This window comes from Cervus canadensis, chromosome 18, assembly GCF_019320065.1.
Source record: "Cervus canadensis isolate Bull #8, Minnesota chromosome 18, ASM1932006v1, whole genome shotgun sequence".
Taxonomy (NCBI): domain Eukaryota; kingdom Metazoa; phylum Chordata; class Mammalia; order Artiodactyla; family Cervidae; genus Cervus; species Cervus canadensis.
The window spans coordinates 43,828,195-43,850,713 of NC_057403.1; the positions used below are offsets into that span (position 1 = coordinate 43,828,195).

Consider the following 22,519-nt stretch of genomic DNA (forward strand, 5'->3'; position numbering starts at 1 on the left):
TAGTCCACGCGGTCCTGAAGAGTCAGATAGGACTGAGTGACTTTCACTTTACAGAATTCCCTGAAGCTCAAACGGTAAAGAATGTGCCTGTGATGCAGGAGACCAGAGTTCTAGGGTGGGAAGTTCCTCTGGAGAAGGGAATGGCAATCCACTCCAGTATTCTCGCCTGGAGAATTCCATGGACAGAGAAGCCTGGTGGGCTACAGTCCGTGGGGTCACAGAGTCGGACACGACTGAGCGACTAACATACACAAAGAGTAAAGCGCACTCAGTATATACCTCCTGGTTTAAATGTGCCATATGCATGTTAAGTGTTCATTAACTGCTGGGGAAAGGAATACAATAAGGTGCATATACTCCTGTTGTTAATTTCTGCAATCTCTTGCATAAAGCCTCTGACTTCCCCTGGCCAGATCATCCATGCAAAATAGATTTAAACAGTATTCACTATGTGCTAACAATGGCAATAACAAGATAGACATAACCCTGCCCTTCTGAAGAAGTATCTGCAAAACCTCTTCAATACCTGTGATGAGTGCTGTGACAAGGCACCCAGCTGAGAGGACAGGGAGGCTGAGTTGATGTCTTCTGAGTAGTAAGAGAGGGAGAAGGGAGGAAAATGGGAAAGAGAATGTTGCTCCAAGAATGCAAAGGCTGGGAGGCAACGAGGGAGTGTGTTGAGAGAGATATGAATACGTTAAAATCCAAATAAAACCCAAAGGAGAAGCCAGTGAGGGAGAGAATAATGAAAGAGGATAATTCAAAGATCACAGTTCCTAGAAATCACAAGAGTGTTGAATTCAATCAGATCAAAGAAAAAGAGGAGCTGATAAGTCAACAACAAATTATATTTACTGATTGTTACTATTTCCCAGGCTCTAGGGGCTAGGAATATGATCATCAATAAGACGGACAGCATATGTCACCTTGAATCAAATTAAATTGTACTGACAGGAAAAATACAATTTAAAAATAAATACAATTTTTAATACTAGTAGGCATCATGAATGAGATAAAATAAGGTTAAGTCATAGTCAGTGACTGGTGGGCTGCTCCAGCTAGAGTGGGCTGGGAAGGCCTATCTGCAGAGTGAAACCTAAGCTGAGACCTGCATGATGGGAGCAGGCACTTCTGAGGAAAAAGAGGGGAAAGAGTATTTGCACTGGGCAGACAGCACAGAATGAGCCTGACATGCTGGGGGAACACTGGATGAAGGACAAAGTAGAGCAAGAGGGCCCAGACTGATGTAGGGCACTGCAGGATGGGTCTTTACTCTAAGAGAAATGAGAAGGTTCTGAGAAGAGGATTGCCTTGGTCTGATTTTTGCTTTACAAAGATCACTCTGGCTTCTGTATCAAGGTCCAACTGTAGAGAGGCAAAAGATGCAAAAATGGCAATTCCCTGGCAGTCCAGTAGTGGTTAGAACTCTGTGCTCCCACTGAAGGGGGCATGGGTTCAATCCCTGGTCGGGGAACTAAGATCCTGCAAATCTTGGGGCCGGGCCAAAACAACAACAACCAAAATCCAACTACTCTTGAAAAAGAAGAGGCAAAGGGACTCAATAAGGAGGCCACTGCAAAAGTCTAAACATGAGATGATGGCGCCTTGGACTAGGGAGTCAGCAGAGGAAAGAGGAAAAAAGTGCTCAGACTTCACATATACTTTGTCAAGCTAGCAAGTCTTCCTGTAGGGTTTGAGAAGAGAATAATCAAGAATGATACCAGAGCAACTGGGTGGTAGATTTACTAGGATGGAGAAGGCCTGTATGTGGGAAGGCGGGGAGGGAACAAAAGGAGACAGAGGATTTGGAAAATGCAGGGGAAAATTGATATGTTAATCAGATATTTCAAGTGGAAATATTTGAGGCAGCTGCTTTAGACCTTAGAGCTGAGGGGAAAGGTCTGGGATGAATATGTAAATATGACAGTCATCTATGTATAGATCACATTTGATATGATGAGGCTACATAAATTCACCTAAGGAGAAAGGACAAGAAAGCAAGCTGAGGACACAGCTCTTGACCAATCCAACATCTAGAGATCTATCAGATGAACTGTTGTTGTTTAGTCTCCCAGTCACATCCGACTCTTTGCGACCCTGTGAACTGTAACCTCCAGGCACCTCTGTCCATAGGATTTCCCAGGCAAGAATACTGATGTGGGTGGCCATTTCCTTCTCCACGGGATCGTCCGACCCAGGAATTGCACCAGCGTCTCCTGCATTAGCCGATGGATTCTTAACCGCTGAGCCAACTGGGAAGCCTCTATTAGAAGAGTACGAGCTAGCAAAGGAAAAGAGGATGACCAACGAGGAGAAAAGAACAACCAGGTGGGTGTAGAAGCATGGATGTCTCCTGAAGACATCATTTCAAGAAGGGAGAAACAGACTAAGTTCAGAGACATCTAAACTTCACACTGGAGATTATTAATGGCCTTACTAAAAATCATTTCAGTCAGAGAGTGGAGATACAGGATTAACTGGAACAGGCTGAAGAGAAAATGCAAAGTAAAGAGGTGTAAGATTATCAACCCACACAGCTCTCTATTTGTGTGAAGAAGAGCAGAGAAATGGATTAGAAGGATGTACGTACATTATAGTAGGTTTTTTGTTCTTTTTAAAATGAATGACATTAAGAAACGTATATATGCCAAGAGAATGATTCAGTAAAGAGTGGGGGAAATGATGATTCAGGAAACAAAGGTGTAAAATCTTTACAAGGTAAGAGATGAATTCCAAGCATAAGGGCTGCTCTAAGGAGGATGAGGAGGAGGATTTCTAGGGCATCCTGAGAGAAGGAACAAATAGGGGGACACACACGACAAGTAGAACTGAAGGTAGCTCTTGTCTGTTTCTATTTTCTCCATGAAATATACACCAAAGTCATTACTGGAGGGGATGCTAGTAGGATAGGAAGATGGTTTGAGGAGAGAGGAATGGAATGGTCCTCTTGAAGAACCAGTAAATGAACTTTCTGGTCGTGTTGGTTAAACATCTTATTTGTGTTTAATCACATGTGAGATTAATGATCATAAATTTGAAGTGAGTCATTTGGCAGAGTGTGTGTGATTTTCTCCAGCAATGTTCAACTGCTTAGTTATAGGCAAAAAGGTAAATGGATTTTTAAGTTTAACATGAATTGGGGTTGTGTCATGTATGTAGAACAGAGGGAAAAGCAGGCAAAGAACTTTAGTGAGTACAGTGCTAGACTACAGAATAGTTATTATAATGAGGAAAGTGGGGGATGAAAGTGATGATGCATAGTAGGTGGTAACATGGGGACACCAACACCATGATGAAGCTAGAGAATTACAGTTTTAGGGCTTAGATAAGGTAGTAGGAGCCCTAAAACTTAAGTTTCCTCCCTCTTACTACAACGAGAAACTTTTGCATCCTCAAGTGATCCATCCAATACCTTGGTCTCTCAGTTCCTTGACCTTTACATTATCTTTTTTTCCTCTCTACCTCAGCCACACATGCACACAGTCATATACTTAATCTTATCATCACCAATAGCAGCATAATCTCTTCAATCAGAATTCCAACTGTCAGTTCCTTCCAACTCAATTAACTTGGGTACTTTTCACTATAATTCTCTAGCTTCACCACGGTGTCCCCTATCTTACCACTTACTATCCATCATCACTTTCATCCCCCACTTTCCTCATTATAAATAACCATTCTGTAGTCTAGCACTGTACTCACTAAAGTTCTTTGCCTGCTTTTCCCTCTGTTCTACATACATGATACAACCCCAATTCATGTTAAATCTAAAAATCCATTTACCTTTTGCCTATAACTAAGGAGTCGGACACGACTGAGCGACTGAACTGAACTGAAGTGAAGCAGTTGAACACTGCTGGAGAAAATCACATGAACCCTGTCAAATGACTTACTTCAAACTTATGACCATTAATCTCAAATGTGATTAAACACAAATGAGCTGTTTCACCACCACGACCAGAAAGGAGGGCTTCCCTTGTGGCTCAGCCAGTAAAGAATCCACCTGCAATGCAGGAGGCGGGTTTGATCCCTGGGTTGGGAAGATCCCCTGGAGAAGGGAAAGGCTACCCACTCCAGTATTCTGGCCTGGAGAATTCCATGGACTGTATAGTTCATGGGGTCGCAAAGAGTCGGACACGACTGAACGACTTTCACTTCACATGGTAGTAGGAAACTGCTACTACTGCTGTTTTCACTCTTATAATTTTCAGTGACAGAGCCAACAATGAGATTAATAGACAAAAGGCAACAAATTGACAAGGATTACTCTAAATTTGGAAGATTTTCCTTTCTGTGAATTTCACTGAATAAAGAGTCACTTAATATACAATTTCCTGGTCATTTAACTTTTGCCTCATTATGTTGCTAAAAAATAAACATAAACATGTTATTTACCTTGCATCAACTCCATCAAAAACTTTCTGACACTCATTTCCAATGACTTCTTGCTTTAGATAATACAGCATTCTTACACGAAGCAAAACTCTAAAAATGAGGGGAAAAAAAATCAAAAGACATTAACTATCATTAAAGAAAATTCATCCATGGGGTTAAAATTAAAAGAATTTGTATACAGAATTTTTATAGTGAAATAATTAACAATTACTTCTGATTAAATTAATCCCATTACTACTATATGTGTGTGTATATAATAGGTTACTCCAAAATCTTCACAATCATCATTATTTAACAGCCAAGTAAGGCACAACAAGATCACTTGGAGGTCAGTTTTATTCTCTCTCTTGATGAATAGTGACACAAGAGGTACCATGATTTGCTGAAGGACACCCTATAAGATTAAGAGTAGGATTGGTCCTAGACCACACTGTCTTTGTACTCCAAAGCAGCATGCTTTAAGATTGTTAGAAGTCAGAAAAGTAAACTTTTAATGAGTTGTGTTAAAAATACCCCACTACCTACTTATTACAGTGGTGTTTTATATGTTTTTTGTAGCCTTCATCTTGAAGTAGTTGCTCAGGATTGTATTTTCGAAGCCATTCTGCTTTTTGTATATCAAATGAGCTTGTCTGAGTCTTTACTTTCTTTCCTTTTCGACCTCTAGGTACCGGGGCTGACAGGCCTGTTGAAATGAGGACATGTGAAATCAGGGATAATTTGTATAAAGATGTTCTGTTTGAAACATTTTTACAATGCAAGCAACTTCTGGAGGCTTTCAGAGGTCTGTCAAGGCTATACAGAGATCTTTGAAATGTTAATGGTACCAATATTAACTAAATTACAAGATGATACAATGATTCCGTACATATTAACATGATGTCTGCCAAACACCCAATTTAGTATCTCTAAGCAATCATTCTGATTACCTCTATGTTCCAAAACATTTTTTTCTAAATGTAAAAACCAAAAGATCAAACCTTTCCCTGTGCTTTACTTTATGCTTCCTTAGTGACAAAAGTGTAAGTTGTGGCTAAATGATCTGTTTTGCAAGAGTATGTTTACTCTGCTTTCAAAATCATGGTATATTTGAAGTATCTTTTCAAATATTAGTATTTTAGAAGTTTTCTTTTTATAGTCTTTGTTTCCTACAATTACATTTTAGCAATTTGTTTTAGTCTCTCATTCATGTTGGAGACTTTCCCCAGATTTCTGCTAGTCTTGGTTATTTGCTCATATTTAAGAATGAAAGGAAAACTGACTGGCAGTCTGAATGAATGGAGATGACTGTGGACTGCCTCTTTGAAGGGTAATCTGACTGGCTTTTTCCTGTCATTATCTTTATGTTTTGCTCTGGTCAGATTAACCAAGGAAAATTTCTTAGTTTTCTTCCTTGAGTATGACATTGTCCACTATACATATTAATTTAACAGTCATTTGGTAAGTCCATGTTGCAAATCCCAATGCAATGCAGACCTTATTTTATTTTCTCTAGAGAATAAACATTCAGTCAGTCTTTATATCATGGCTATATGGAGCTGAAGAGGGTATTTAGGGGTCTGATATCCCCTTTAAACAACTTTCAATCAAAGCGCCTGTCTTTTATACCCACTTTCAGAGGTCATGGATGTCACAAACTCCTGAAACTTTTGGATAACCTATTAAGCAAAATCAGTTGGTTGTTGCCCTTTCCTAATGTTGACCTAAGATTCAGTTTTCTCCAGTTGGTTAAGTTAGTTACCACTAATCTAATGCTTCGAGATTCCAAAATTCTTTTCCCACCCTGTCTATTTTTAAAGGTTTATTCTTATTTATTTTTAAATTACGTAATTAAGTATACACGAAAATAGATGGAATAATACGATGGAGCACTGGGTCCTATCTTCCAACTTCATTATCAATTCACAGCCAATTTTGCTTCATCTATATTATGTTTGTTCCCCAAACTCCAATACTATTTTGAGATAAACTGAAGACAATAATCACCTCTAATAAATGTCCGAGTCTTTTAACACATGTAAAAGACCTCCTTAAAAAAAAAAAAATTACAATACCCTACAACATGTCAGCCCCAAAAAATGCAATAATACTTACTTAATATTTAGTATTCAGATTTAAAATTATCTAATAAAAATAACAGAGAAATTTCCCCTGGGCTGCTGCTTTCAATCAGGACCCAAATAAGGCTCACACATTATAACTGGCTGAGGACATTTAAACCTTTCAGATTATAGCAAGCTTTTCAATCCTGGCACTACTGTTATTGTGAGCGGCACAGTTTCTTATTGTGGGTGCTGCCTGTGCACTCATGGCCTCTACCCAGTAGATGCCACTGACATCCTCGAAGTTGTGACAACCCAGAGTGAGAGCAAGACTGGGGCACAAAATCATGTCTGGTTGTGAACCACTGATTTATAGATGCCCTCTCCATTTCCTTCCGTTCTACTATTTAAGAAACTAAAATTTTTACCTGTATACTTCATCAAGCTTAATGCCTTGAATTTTTTCCTCTTTATTGACATTTAAGTTGGGTTTCAAGGAAGAATGAAATTATATTTGTGTAATATACACAATCTTGTCTCTTTACCAGAAATCACTCTTCACATTAATAACTTCATTCCCTCCTGCTGGGACAGAACCCCAGTGACCACCCAAATCTAAATCACGTGCTTTCTGTTCTTCTCCATCTCAGTCCTTGGTTTATTTCCTTCACAGTATTCATCATAATCTACAAGTATTTAGGTAATTTCATTTTATTGGGCTCCAAAATCACTGAGAATGGTAACTGCAAGCCACAAAATCAAAAGACACTTGCTCCCTGGAAGAAAAGCTATGGCAAACCTAGATAGCACATTAAAAAGCAGAGATATCACTTTGCTCACAAAGGTCCATATAGTCTAACTCTGCCTGACCAGAATGTAAGGTTCATGAGTTCAGAGATCTTGTCTGTGTCGTTCCTTCTCATTTTCCCAGTACTTTGCAAAGAAGCACATGACAGGTGCTTTAACAGGTATTTGTTGATTAAAGGGAACAAAACTGTAACACAAATTTAAGGGAAGAGTCATCTTTTTTATCTTTATAGAAAATTTAGTTATTTTATGGAAAAAAATGAATGTTCTGTTAGCAAGGTTACAAAGATTACAAAGAAAAACTTCCAGCCCTTTGATAAGACTATAAATTGGCATAGCCACATTGGATGGCAAATTAAAATATTAAAAAAAAATTAAATGGATTATCACTGTTTTCCAAATTTTAATATACATACTAATTGCTGAGGAACTTGTTAAAACGTAGATTCTGATGCAGTAGGTCTGAGGTCTAAGATTCTTCATTTCTAAAAAGCTCCTGGGAAAGGCTCACAGACCACATTTTAGATGCTATGGATGTGTATATGCTGTACCTCAACAATTCCATTTCTTGATATTTACTTTAGTGCAAGATTTGTTCCTGTGCACAACGAGGAATGTACAGGGATCTTCACTGATACCTGTTTTTCAATTGTCTAAAACTGGAAATGTCTTAAATGTCCATCATTAATGGAGATGCCAAATGAATTAAGAAATGTCCATATTATGGACTACTAAGCGGGAGTTTAAGTGCTAGTGAGTGATACAACTAGAGCTGAATTTTAAAAGGAAATAAAGGATGTTCCTACCTAGATGATTCTGCAGCTCTCGTGTCTGCCCATCTTCAGTTGGAGTAATGAGATCCCATATGAAGCCTTTAATTTTCTCGTCTCCTCGGTAGTGAACAAGGCAATACGCCAAGAGGGCTCGGCAGATAATTTCTACATCGTGCTCGTTTAGCTGCCTTTTAAAACGGCCATGAGACAGAATCTCCCTCCATCGGCCCCATCTAGTTAAAAAATGTATATTTACATTAATATTGTATGAAATCCTAGAGAAAAACATAACTCATGGATAAAGGCCAGAAAACTGCAAAAAACACATCTTGTCATTAACAGGATTTACCTAATAAAAGTTTTTTCCCCATAGAATAAAATGCAGAATCATGGTAATTTCTAGTACATTTTATTCAATAATGGATAACAATATTATCCATTTTGTTACTGAATATGCAAATCTGAGAACAATAAGGAGTTTGACATTAGCAATACATTTATAATTTTAAAATTTAAGGTATCTCATCATTCTGTTAAATATGTTAAATATATAAATGCATGATACTTTAAAAATAATTTTATTGATTCTAACAAGACAAAAAGTATAGTAAAATATAGTATATGTTTCCTATAATTTATATACCAGACAACTAACAGTAAACATTAAAAATAATATTTTACCCATAAACTAGCAGATTTTTCTCTACTCTAAAGCATTCAGTTCTTCCATAGCCATTCGAACGCTCACAGGGTCTCCGAAGTTTGGGCTTTTCATCTCCTTCACTTTCGGGTTCAGATAATTCAGCTAACTCATCTTTTGTGGCACTGAAGGGTCTTGTTTGCTTCCTAATTCTTGGAGTGTCAATAACCAAGCTGTTCTGTAAAATTTAATAGCTATTACTTGAAGGTCCTTTTACTATTTTGTTTATGACAGTATTTTTCATTTTTACCTCTCAAGCTATACAAACAACAAAATAATTATATAAAGCCAGAAGAAATAAATTACTAACAATTCCACTGACCTACTAAATCAACTTAGAATTTTTAATATTTCTTTAAAATCCTCATTACCATTTGTCATAAATTCATATTACAATCATAGGATAAAAAGAATTTGGTAAATGACTTTATTATTAATCTGTAAATTATTATTTGTGCTTCTACAACAATCATAAACTATATTTTAAACTGAATTTAAGCATCATAATTATTTTCTTTACCTAATTAAACCATAATTTAATTTAGATTGTCTTCAATTTTTAAAGATACAATGCTAAAGTGAATCTTCGTACTTTATCCTAAAGTCCAAAGAAGTGAAATATCCAGAAATAGAAATATTGGTTAAAGGGTATACTTTGTTTTCATGGATCTGGAATCACGTTTCCGTGCTTTCCAAATGACTCATACTAATACTCGCGCTGCAGTCCATGGGGCTGCAGAGAGTCAGACACGACTGAGCGAACGAAGGGAACAGAATATACAACAAGCAAGGTAGTAAGTGTGTGAGCCTCACTAGGTTCAGTGCACTTTAATTCATTCGAAACAACCTAAGTTGACAAACTTTTACCTTTATTGAGCAATTTCTCTAAGTTAGGCACTATGTTATGGGCTGCAGGCGTAGCTGTGACTAAGACAGTTTTCTGCTCAGGAGAAATTGATAGTCTTGAAGATCAGACTAATGTGTAAACAAATGCTTTTCAGGATACAATACGTTATGATACAAGACAGGTACAAAAAAGTCAGAATGATTTACAAAGTAGTGATTCTTGAAAGAGATCTCTAAGAAGGAGAAGTAGTTTGCCAGGCATCCAAGGAAGAGATGACATTCTAAGTGATGAAAAGAGCAATGGACCTGAAAAGGCATTCGATGTTTAAGTCCCAGAGCAGGAGAGGGTAAAGTGTAGGGGGAAGCGGGCCAGGCAGGCTCTGCTATCCCACAGTGAGTATGCACACAGGGCACTGAATTTAATGGGCTATAGAATGCTAGTATGTCATTACTCATGACACCAACCCTTTCTATTAAGTTCTTCCACTGCAAACTTACTAGTTTTCCTTTTGTAATTAATAAATATTTCGAAAGTTATATATAAGTTTAGCTTCTCTTTATATTTTAAACTAATTTTAGAATTCATCAATAGGGTGGATTAATTGAGATTTTCATTTCTCTTATTTCTTCTACATTTATTAACTGGCATCTTCTACATAAAAAAAAGCTGACAAGGACCTAGTGTATAACACAGAGAATTATACTCAATATTTTGTAATAACCTGTAAGGGAAAAGAATCTGAAAAAAAAATTTATGTATTTATAATGGAAACACCTTGCTGTGCACACAAAACTGAAACAACACTGTAAACCAACTATACTTCAATAAAAATTAAGAACAAACCAAAGAGTCGTTCCTTTCCCTGGTCACCACCCCCCCCAGAGAAAAAAACCTTAGTTTTATTTTCTCAGGTAAATTTTCAAGTATTTTTTTGCCCATAATCTGTAAAGATTTTGATTTATTTCTACCTGTGATCAATTTACATTAGCTTTTTTTTAAACTGCTTTACAATGTTGTGTTAGTATGTGCTGTATAACATGAATCAGCTATAATACATCAACTTTTATATAATAAAAATACTTTCATATATACTTCTGTTACAGTCACCAGTCAGATAGCACCTTTTTCCATTACATAGTTTTTTGTCATATATTTGAATATGCCAATTATTTCCTTTGTGATTTCTAATTCAGAATGTTTTCCCATCAAATATTTGATAAAATAGAAATCAGATTTCCTATTTTTCATGTTTTATTTCAAAAATACACTTACCACAAATTGGAGTTTACTTGGTATAGAGCATATTATTAAAATACTTCCCCAATGCTAACTGAATATTCTAATCATGATTATTACATAATTCCTTTTCCTCTAATGCTATTTATTTACATCCTATAAATTGATTTTCTCCTGTTCTTAGTCTATTCTTTGCTCTCTATATACTTCTTTCAATATCTTAGTTCCTTTATTATATGTTAATATACTTTTACATTTTAAACATATATACCCATCTGTCTTGATGATACTTCTTGCTGGAAAATATAAAAAATTTTAAACAGTGTATAAATCAGAAAACATAACTGCACAAGTGTTAAATGACTATGTTGTTGTTTAGTCACTAAGTCATGTCCAACTCTTTGCAAGCCCGTGAACTGTAGCCCACCAGACTCCTCAGTCCATGGGATTTCCCAGGCAAGAATACTGTAGTGGGTTGCCATTTCCTTCTTCAGAGGATCTTTCTGACCCTAACCCTAACCCTTGACCTGTGTCTCCTACACTGGAGGGCAAGTTCTTTACCATGGAGCCATCTATATGCTTATACAAATTTATTTATAAAATCCTTAACTCCATAAGATTATCTATAAGGTACTGTTGATCTGAGCCGTATCTATCATCCCTGACCTAAGCTGTCACCACTCTCAACACCTCCCTGTGTTCTGACACAAAGCCATTTCTATTTCTGGAACACACTAAACTTGTTTCAACCAATGGCTCACTGCTATTCCCTCTACCTTGCCATTTTATTTCTCATGTCTTTACATTGCTGCCTTGTTCTCATCAGTCAAGTCTCAGGACAGATGTCCCCCTCAGAGTCCCCTAATGCTATCTCCACTAATGCTAGTCCCCTAATGCTATCTCCACTCCTTCATGTACTCTCTACCATCTTACGATTTTATTTTCTTTGGTCTCAGAAATTACCTTATATATTTGTTTATATACCCACCAGAACTTATAAGCTCTATTAAAGCAGTGGTTCATCTGTCTCATTCATTTTAGTCATAGCATAAGAAAGGTACTTAGCTTATAGTATGCTCTAGCTGGAGCCAGCACAAATATACAAGTGTCTGTGTTATTACCATTATATACTTTTGAAAAATCATAAACCAAGATCACACTGTAAGTACTGTTTTCTCTGACTCTTTAAAGTTAACTATCTTATCTTAGGGGGCCTCCCAGGTGGCTCAGTGGTAAAGAATCCACCTGCAATGCATGAGACGTGGGCTTGATCCCTGGGTGGGGAAGATCCCATGGAGACTGAAATGGCCACCTACTCCAGTATTCTTGCCTGGGAAGTCCCACGGAGAGAGGGGCCTGGTGGACTATAGTCCATGGGGTTGCAAAGAGTTGGACATTACTTAGTGACTAAAACATCCTGTTCCAGAGCTCTAAGTGAGTATGTAGGTACTTACGTGATGATTTCTACTTACTGCATTAGATAATATAAAAGTACTGATTATATATAATTTTTTTCTAAAATGAACAATGCAAGCGATGTACATCAATGTACCACATTATCATTAAACATGTGTGATTATTGCTGAGTCAGATTCCTAAGAGTTGATTTAGTATTCTTGAATATTTATTATTTCAGGGGAATTTTTAGATTTTGTTTGGTTGGATGAATAAATTGTTAATATTTTTGATGGGGTTGCATTTCTATGTTTATAAACTCAAGTTTAAAATGTTTAAAATGTACAGTTTTTCTAATTGACAAATCTTACAATTAAGTTTGGTAATTCACTTTATTAAAATCATACATGACCAGCTGGTATACCCATAAGTGTTCTAATCTTTTTTTCTACTATGAAGTAGATTTCCTCTTCCATAATTTTTCTACTTCTGGTAGTACTGATATTTAAGAAGGCTAAATGTCATTATTTATCCTCTATCCTGTTAATTCACTAATTCATTAATTTTATAGTGGTTTGCAGATTCCATTGACTTTTCAGGCATATAAACATGCCAACATGCAAACAGTAATATTTTAATAAACATCTCTTTTCGAATTTACTTATTTATAATGCTTCACACATAGTTATACATATTTCCAAAACCTATTATACAGTAATGATTATTTGGTAGTCGCATTATTCTTCATTGTAAAGTTTTACATTTTAAAAGGCTATCGATTAAAATGGATCCCATGCATCAATGCTTAATATAAATTTCTTTAAACCATTTAACAGTTATTTTGACAGAAGGTAAGACTCACAAACATTGATTCCTATAAATTATTAGACAGGTGTCTTTCAAAGTGAACAGTTATATTATTATCAGTTCCATGAATTCTGTGTTAGCTTTTTAGCCCTTTCTTAACTCCAAAGGGTTTTAAGTTTAAAAAGCAACTTTCTTATTTCTTTAAATTTCATAATACTTATTAAGCATAATAGATTCATGTACATAAGTAGAACTGGATTTTAAATTTTTTCAGTTGTCAGAATTTGAAAATGCCCCTTTTTTGATTGCTTTTTTCTCTTTTTATAGTTGACTAGATCATCATTAATAAGATCTGACACCAAAAAAGCAAAATGAAAGTTAAAGAGTGAAATAAAAGTAATCCATTATTTGAAGACAATTAGAAAACTTAAAAGCACATTATAATTTTAAGACATAAATAACGTCCAAAATTTAACTCTCCCTGTATTACAACCTATCATATCATGTATTTGAAGAATTAAATCGAAGCAGTGCCTGGTTCAATATGTTATCATTTAACTGCCTTGTATCAATTTATTTATGCAGATAAATTTCAGTAAGTACATAGCTGAACACCTTAAAATATTATAATAATAAAATATATCAAAGGTAACTTTTTTTTAAGGGACGGAAATACTTACTCTACCACTGATGGCATCTATATCTATTTCTGCCTTTTTCGCCCATTTTTGCCAGAAGTTGGGATCGTCTAATGAAATATCTGTTCGGTTTCCAGATGCCACAAAACTTGCCTGAAATACATAATGGTAATTTTTCAAAATCTTTTGAAGCTTAGAGGAAAAATCTATTAAAGTGTATCTAAAATCTTATCTCCTCATATTTACTGTGGACAGAATTTGAATTCAGCACAGACATAACATGCACACTCAAAGGATGTTCCAAACTGCAATGACGTGAAACACAGACAGCATCTGCTTATGGCAAAAAGCTCAACACCAACAGAGGCTGGGGTTTTAGGAGCAAAGTTAAAACAGTTATTTAACTTTGGGTAAGCTGGGATCAAATCTTTTTGGTCAAAAAAAACCACATGTTACAGAACTAATTTTTAAAAATACTACACGAATATAAAGAAATTAGGTTACAAGAATTTTAAACCTATTTGCCCTATACAGTTCATTTTCTGGTATTCTCCTACTTTATTTCCATCCCATTTTTAAGTAGATACATCTGCTTAAAAATGCAATACAGAAGATGAGAAATAAAGAAAAATGAGTCACTGCCTATTTTTCTTTTAAAAACTCTTTTCCTAACAACAAAAATACTGCATAAGCACTGCAAAAATTAAGAAATTACAGAGGAATAAAAAAACAAAAATGACTTATTTTCTTAAATATTATAGAAATTATATAAAATCTTTAAACTAAACCAAACTTTAGACATTATAGTTCAACACTGCGATTCATGAATAACCATTATCTGCAACTTAAGTTCCTAAAAATACAAATGCTGCTTCAAAGAAAAGTCATCACAGTGCTCTTTATAAAAATGAAATATGCAGTAAAGATGTATAATACTTTAAGAAAAGAGCCTAAACAGTGGCAGATTTTATTTTCATCCTCCAAAATCACTGTGTAGGATGACTGCAGCCACAAAATTAAAAGAAGGTTGCTCCTTGAAAGAAAAGCTATGACAAACCTAGACAGTGTATTAAGAAGCGGAGACATCACTTTGCCGACAAAGGTTATATAGTCAAAGCTATGGTTTTTCCAGTAGTCAGTCATGTACAGATGTGAGAACAGGATCATAAAGAAGGCTGAATGCCGAAGAATTGATGCTTTTGACCTGTGGTGTTGGAGAAGATTCTTGAGAATCCCTTGGAAAGCAGTGAGAGCAAACCAGTTAATCTTAAAAGAAATCAACCCTGAATATTCAATTGGAAGGACTGAGGGTGAAGATGAAGCTCCAATACTTTGGCCACCTGAAGCGAAGAGCTGACTCACTGGAAAAGACCGTGATACTGGGAAAGATTGAGGGCAGGAGGAGAAGGGGACAACAGAGAACGAGATGCTTGGATGGCATCACCAAATCAACGCACTTGAGTTTGAGCAAACTTTGGGAGATAGTAAAGGACAGGAAAGCCTGGCAGGCTACAGTCCATGGGGTTGCAAAGAATTGGACACAACTTAGCAACTGAACAACAAAACCTCTATGAAAATAAATGAAAAAATATAGTCACATAAAATGATTTTCAAAGGAGAATATAATTAGTGAATGCCTGCAGGATAATGGCAAATTATCTGAGGGATAATCAAATGATAAAAATCTTCATTTGCATCTCAGTTGAACTTTAAAATGTAGAAAATTACACATAGGTAATAAAACTACTACAAGTAAACAAGCCATTTATGAAATTCAAGATAACTGAAAGTTTTAACACTGAAAAACTGATGGATGGTATTAAGGAATTAGTGTTGGAAATTCCCAGGCAGCCCTGTGGTTAGGACATTGCACTTTTATTGCTGAAGAAGTGGGTTCAATCTCTGGTTGAAGAACTAAGATCCCAGCCCCCCACACCCCCCCAAAAGTGTTTACTATATTTAACTAAGTCTGGTTAGTCTTATTATGCACGCTGCTCCATATATGCAGTGAAGAAAGTGAAAGTGTCAGTTGCTCAGTTGTGTCCGACTCTTTGCGACACCATGGACTGTGGCCCACCAGGCTCCTCTGTTCATGGGATTCTCCAGGCAAGAATACTAGAGTGGGTAGCCATTCCCTTCTCTAGGGGATCTTCCCAAACCAGGGATTGAACCCAAGCCTCCTGCATTGCAGGCAGATTCTTTAGCGTCTGAGCCATCAGGGAAACCTGCTCCACATATGGAACTTCTTGTCAAAAACTCTTTGGTAATGCAAAGAAACACATATTGTAATTACAGTTACATAAAACCACTGAAAACAACTGAGCAACTGAAGTTCTGGAAATTCCAGGGAAAAGCCAAAAAGAGTACCAACTTAATTCCTTTGGTGCCACTACATAGAGTAGTGCCATATTCTACTATGCCAAATGCCCATCATACAGTGGCATTTCCACACAATTATGGAAATGAAAAAATTTTAAGTACAGGCTTATGAGGTACCTCTTCAGCTACTGTAGTGTTACTTCTTCAGTAGGCTCTTTTTTTCAAACGCAACAATTACTATCTGGTCTGAAGGTTTAAAATAGATACTTAAGTGCTTAAGTATTTCACATTCTTAGAGTACAGCTGGTTATGATTAGATATCTGAGGAAAATAAAACTCACAGAGCACTTTATAGTAAAGAAGGAAAAGGTCGAGCATGATGATTATGTTCTCCTCTTTCAGGACAAGAAAAACTCATCAATGTTAACTGTCCAGGGTCACTAAGCTTATGAGCAAGAATTCAAGTCTTGCTGTTCTGACTTTCCATGATTATTATAATTAACACTGTAAATGAAGATACGCCTTCACTAATTAAAAAATAATTAAGGAGAATATCCCTATGCTTAGTTTAACCAACAAAGGTGATTTCTATGACTAATACGTTTTGGTTAAATTAACTAAATTTCAGATAATTTCAGGCAAGAGGGGGAAAATGTCTGTACATAGTGTGTTGACAACTTGAGTAAGGAACACAAAGGAAACAAGATTTCCCAGGAAAGAAGCTAGACCCAGGGTATATCTAACTAATCATGACTAGTTTTAGTTCTTAACCTTATACTTCTACAGTATTTGTTTCCACAATACTACTTTCTTCTGCTTTTTTCTCTGACTCCCAAATCTGTATCTGTAACCTAGGCAACTCTTCTGGATATCTCCACTTGGATGCCCTATAAATGTCACAAATATAGCAGCTCCAATATTTTATTTTCTCCATATGAACTTCCTTCTTCTGCATTCTCTGTTTTACTTAATAATACCAGAAATTGGGCTAGAAATTTACATTAAAGTTATCTTTGACACCTCCTTCCCCAAATTTCTAACTGCGTATCAATTCTTGTTGATTCAGATGGGTCTCCACTGCTCTGGTTAGCCCATCGACACAGCTTACAGAATGCTCTTATCTGGCCTCTACACTTTCAGTCTTTCACATTTCAATCTCATTCTCTACACTGCTGCTAGAGTTAAATTTCTAAATCAGACATGTCCATTTTCTGCTTGAAGAGATTTAAAAACTTTTCAACTGCCTCACAATCAAGTTCAAATTCCTCAAAATGGAATTTTTTTGAGCTTTTCACAATTTAGGTCCAATCTCCCTAATCTTAATTTGATCTCCATTTTGATTTACTCTGCACACCCATACACACCTGGCACCATAGTTCTTGAAATCTTCCTTGTAGTTTAGCAACATGTAGTTCCTTTATGTGGCTTTCTCTTTTTGTAACAAAACTAAATTCAAACTTCCTTCCAGAGTCAGCTTAAACGTATTTCCTCTGCAAAGACTTTCTTGATTTGCTGTTCTCCCAAATACTTTCTTTTATTCTTTTTCAGTGACTAGAATCCTTTAATCTTAGTATTCCCACCACTTAGTAAAGCACCTGACATGATTACATTAGTATGCTTACTGAATGCAAGAGGAACATTTTCACATGAAGACTGATATCATTACTTGTGGTGCAACACCTAGACTACTTGCCATACTACACTGCTCTCCATAAAGATGTACAAAGACTTCTGGGCTGGAAGTGGAGAGGGGACAAAGGAAGAAAATGCAGAAAGGAAATAAAGTGTGAAGGAGAAATCTGTATGAATCACTACAGGTGGGACAGAATACTGCAATAAAAAACTCTTTAGATGAACACAAGATATACGTTTACAAGCAGGGAGGTGGGGGAGGGAAGAAGAGAAGAGGGTCGGCATAAAGGCAGCTAGTATATTTTTAAAATCTTTTCCCCAAATAGCAATGCTAAAATAATTAATATTTCTTTTCAATAAGCAAACTTCATCCTACTCTCCCTAAACTTGATTTAAACACTTAAAATGAAATTAGAAATCCTTTCTCTCCTTTAAGTACTCTAAATTATTACAAGTTAATGTAAAATGATTTAACCTCCTACGCTATGTTACTTATATTTTGCTCTAACTTTCACATGTATGTTCTTTCATTTCTTAATTTAACTTCAAGTGTTCTACTCTGATTAATACTTAGAACCATTTCTAGTTATTAACCCCTACTCCATCCATTTCACTAGCATAACAGTACATGTGAAATTCGATATGAGACAGCAGATAAAAATGAAGGAAAATAATATATTACCTACTTCTTTTGAGTAATTCTATTTATTTAGACATTAAATAGGTGCTCCTCAAATAATAGTAGAGTAAGAGACAGTTAAATTTTTTTAGGAGAGAATACTACAGGTATATTTATAAAATACCACTCACTGTTACCTTGGCAAATGTTGACCCACGTCCTTCCGACTCAATTGTAATGGTTTTTGTACGACGTAGTAAAATCTGATCAATATCTTCTTCACAGAATTTAGAGCCTTCATCTTCTTCTTCCATAATGGCACCATAAGCACCTCTTCGAAGCAGATCTTCTATTTCCTTTTTGGAAAGCTGTTGAATCTAAAGAGAAAAAATTTTGGTGATAATTCTGTAAAGTTCATAAAATGAGAAAGTATACATAAAGAACACTAAAATCACAGAAGTCATGTTTAAATTGCATTTTGGGCTCGGGGAGTACCGAGAGAATTCTCTGAAGAACATATTGAAGTTGTTGACTCTTTACTATCTTTAAACTAAGATATGCCATTTGCCCATGATAACTTCAGTTAAAACAAAGCCTCTGGGGCAGGTAATCTCTCAAGGTTCTTTTTAGTACTAGGATTCAAATAGTTGTTATAATCATAAGGTATAAAAAAGATTTTGAGGGGAAAAATGCCAAAAACATCATTTATAACAAGACAAAGCCAACAGTAGTAGTTTAGCCCTAAAAAAACCAATTTGAAAACTTTTTTATAGAAAAAATTTGGGAAAACATAATACAAACATCTCGAAAAAGAAAGAATTTCTACTTTTGAGAGTAGTGAGTCCTACTCTTAGGATTCACAACTACTGGAGCTATATAGACAGAACAGATTCCAAAACTGTTAACTAATAAATACAGTTCTATTCTGAAATTCCTCCTTATATAAAAATATCTACTTAGTGTTCAATATGGATCAAAATTAAATAATATGCTATCTGGGGTTTAAATTAAATGTAAACAAAAACAGGAAAACTCCAAGTAAAGAAGAAAATATACATACACCACCAACATTACTTTCTCTTCCACTCATGCTCTGTAACACAGCCTTATCTAGACCCAGTTTCAGACTGGCTCGGTCAAACATCTCTCTTTCATATGAGTTACGAGTCACTAGTCGGTAGACTTTAACTGCTTTATTCTGACCAATTCTGTGACAACGAGCTTGGGCCTGTAAAAAATGAAATGTTACAGATTCAATTTATTTTATAAAATAGCATAAAAGGCATTACACATTAAGCAATCTTGATGGGATATAAAAATATGTGTAAGAATATTTTAGACACTCCTGCTACTGAATTGCATATAATCTTTCTCTGGAAGTGAAGGCAGAGCTTACTAAAATGAGAAATGATTCCAAAATCAGCAATAAAATAAAATTTAAATGTATAGTTCAAAGAATATGAATCCATGAAGAAATATCACAATCAGCAATGAGTTAAAATTTAAACTTACTATGTTGAGAACATAAATCCATGAAGTAATACTATTTCTTAAAGAGAGTGTCATCAATACAATTCTAGACAGGAACATAAATTCTATGAACAAATTTTTTTAGCCGCTGGCTTTAAACTTAAACTTTAACCCTAAATCTCTAGTTTTTTTCTCTCTGCTACATTATCAACAATCCTTTCAATATATTTTAGTTAAGCCGGGTAATTCTGAGAAGGCTAAAAACTTAAGGTGAATAACTCTGGAGGCTCAAATTTTACTTAAACATGCAAAGAACAAATTATCTAATATGTAAACATTTTGAAAGTAAAGACAGCAGAGATTACATAAGAGCTTCATATATTATCTCAAATTCCTACTGAACTTAAACTCCGATAAATTTTGAACTAGATTATACAAATGAAAGGTTAAACACTGTTTATTAAGTCAGGTATATTCTCAAGAATAATATCAATACAGTAATACTGAGACTACTATGAACAATAAAAGAAGAATTTCTCTAATACTTTGATCTCGTCTAGTATCCTTCCTAGAAACACATTTTCTGTAAACTCTGACTCATTATAACCACTAATTAATATTCCCATGCTTTTAGGAAGTTCAAGTAGTCTTAATTTAAATGCATACATTAATTTTCTCTAGCATTTCACAAAAAGCAAATTCAATTATGTCTCAATTCTATGCATACTACATTATGTGATGATTAAAAAGATGAAATCAGAATAAGTAACCACTTATTTTTAAAGAAGTAAAATAAGTTATTCTTAAACTTATTCTAAGCATTTCACAAATATATATGATATAATTTAAACAATATTACACTCAAGGAGGTAGAAGATATGTAATGTAATAAGTATAAATAAGTATAATAAATAAATAAGCATATTTTATTATATTTTACTGTCATTAAATTAAAATAATTTAATCTATTTTATTTGGCACTAATATTTCTTAGGGAAACATACATGTTAATTGTCCAAATAAAAATAAAACAGGTGGATTATCAAAGATAGCCATGGAAATTTTAAAAAATTCTCTTAGCCAGGGAATTTGTTTACCTGAAGGTCATTTTGAGGATTCCAATCAGAATCAAAAATTATACATGTATCAGCTGCAGTTAAGTTGATGCCCAACCCACCAGCTCGGGTACACAGAAGAAAGACAAATCGATCTGAATCAGGTTTACTAAATCGATCTATAGCAGCTTGTCGAAGATTCCCTCTGACTCTTCCATCAATTCGCTCATATAAATATCTATCAAGTGTAATGCAATAAATTTAGATAGATGAATATAATGAAAATAAAGGCATTCTATCAAGTTGACAGACATATAGCTATCAATTTTGCTGCAACATTAATGTTTACTACCAAATTAAGAAGTGATATTACCCCAACTAGTTTCTATGCTTTTATAATTCTCGGTGTTTGTGCTAAACAGGAAACACAAAATGATATAAAGTTAACAAAATCTCTGCATTACTGGATGTATAGGTAAAAAGCTTTACAATTAATATACTTTACTGATCTCACTGGGCTTCCCAGGTGTTGCTAGAGGTAAAGAAGCTGCCTGCCAATGCAGGAGACGTTAAGAGACATGGATCTGATCCCTGGGTCAGTAAGATCCCCTGGAGAAGGGCATGGCAACCCACTTCAGTATTCTTGCCTGGAGGATCCCATGGACAGAGGACCCTTGTGAGCTACAGTCCATAGGGTCACAGAGTTGGCAGGACTGAAGTAACTCAGCATGCATGCACCAATGTCACCGTAACAAGTGATTTTTTTTTTTTTGGTGGGGGGCAAGAAGCAAAGGTTTAAATAAAACTTGATACGAGAAGCTTAAACATTTCTTGCTACCTCATTCATGTTACTCCCTCAATTGATATACTTGCCTATAAACCATAATTTCTTAAAAGTAAACTATAACGCTAATTCTTCACACTCATCACTGACAAATAATTACATTTTAACTTCTTTTATCCTTCCTCATTTAACATAAAACTCAGAAACTGCTAGACATCAATAAATATAAAATACATAAAGATTTAGGAACCAGAAGAAGAATACACATGACTCTTGCCACACCTCTGGTTTAAGAAACTTCTTTCCACCTATAATTTAGTCTTCTCAGCAGTTGCACTGTTATCTCTGGGGCCTGTGAAATGGGGAGTGTGACTCCTAATAGTGTTACTTTTGAATGAAAGAAATCTGAGGTTTTCCATGAAATTCATCATAAGTCAAATTTATCTTTATCTTATAAAGTTCTTTGTGTAAAGACATCAAGAAAATGCAAGGATGTCTATTTTAAGAATATTGCAATTTAATCCTCCTTCTACTTGGTATAAAACGGGCAATACAAGTTTTGGAATGAGACTAAAGGAGAGAACACTGACACTAAGAGTGGAACTGAAAACAAAATGAAAAATAAAAATGTACTATAAAATATCTGAAAATATAAACTAACATAGACTGATTTTTATTTATTAATAAGGGTCAAAATATCATAAACTAAAATTACAGCTGAATCTTCAGATTCTCCTTTATATTAATGTGTTGATTTCTAGTTGGTCCACAAATACTCTGATAAATATCCTATGATAAATATCTTATTTATCTAAATAATGATTAGATATTATTGCAGAGATTATCTTACTGCCACACACCAAAAAACCAAACCAAAACAAAAAACCCACATTAAACACATGAGAAAGGATGAAAACAAGAGCAAATATAATACAGTGTACAATAAGTCAAAGTCCAGCAAGTTCAGGTTCTAATTTTCACACTGAAAAAGATCTGAAAA

The 22,519-nt window shown here is 35.2% G+C and overlaps 1 protein-coding gene across 17 annotated transcripts in view; it reads right to left on the reverse strand.

The window, feature by feature from the left end:
- Positions 1-22,519, reverse strand: part of CHD9 (chromodomain helicase DNA binding protein 9) — a 219,426-nt gene that overhangs the window by 29,900 nt on the left and 167,007 nt on the right. For all 17 annotated transcript variants that reach the window (XM_043435138.1, XM_043435135.1, XM_043435129.1 and 14 more), the window contains 8 exons: positions 20,778-20,973; positions 19,271-19,438; positions 18,408-18,587; positions 13,683-13,793; positions 8,699-8,895; positions 8,051-8,250; positions 4,921-5,080; positions 4,396-4,485 (listed from right to left, as the gene is read on the reverse strand). In XM_043435138.1, the coding sequence (XP_043291073.1) occupies positions 4,396-4,485; positions 4,921-5,080; positions 8,051-8,250; positions 8,699-8,895; positions 13,683-13,793; positions 18,408-18,587; positions 19,271-19,438; positions 20,778-20,973 (1,302 nt within the window). The remainder of the gene's footprint in view (positions 1-4,395; positions 4,486-4,920; positions 5,081-8,050; positions 8,251-8,698; positions 8,896-13,682; positions 13,794-18,407; positions 18,588-19,270; positions 19,439-20,777; positions 20,974-22,519) is intronic.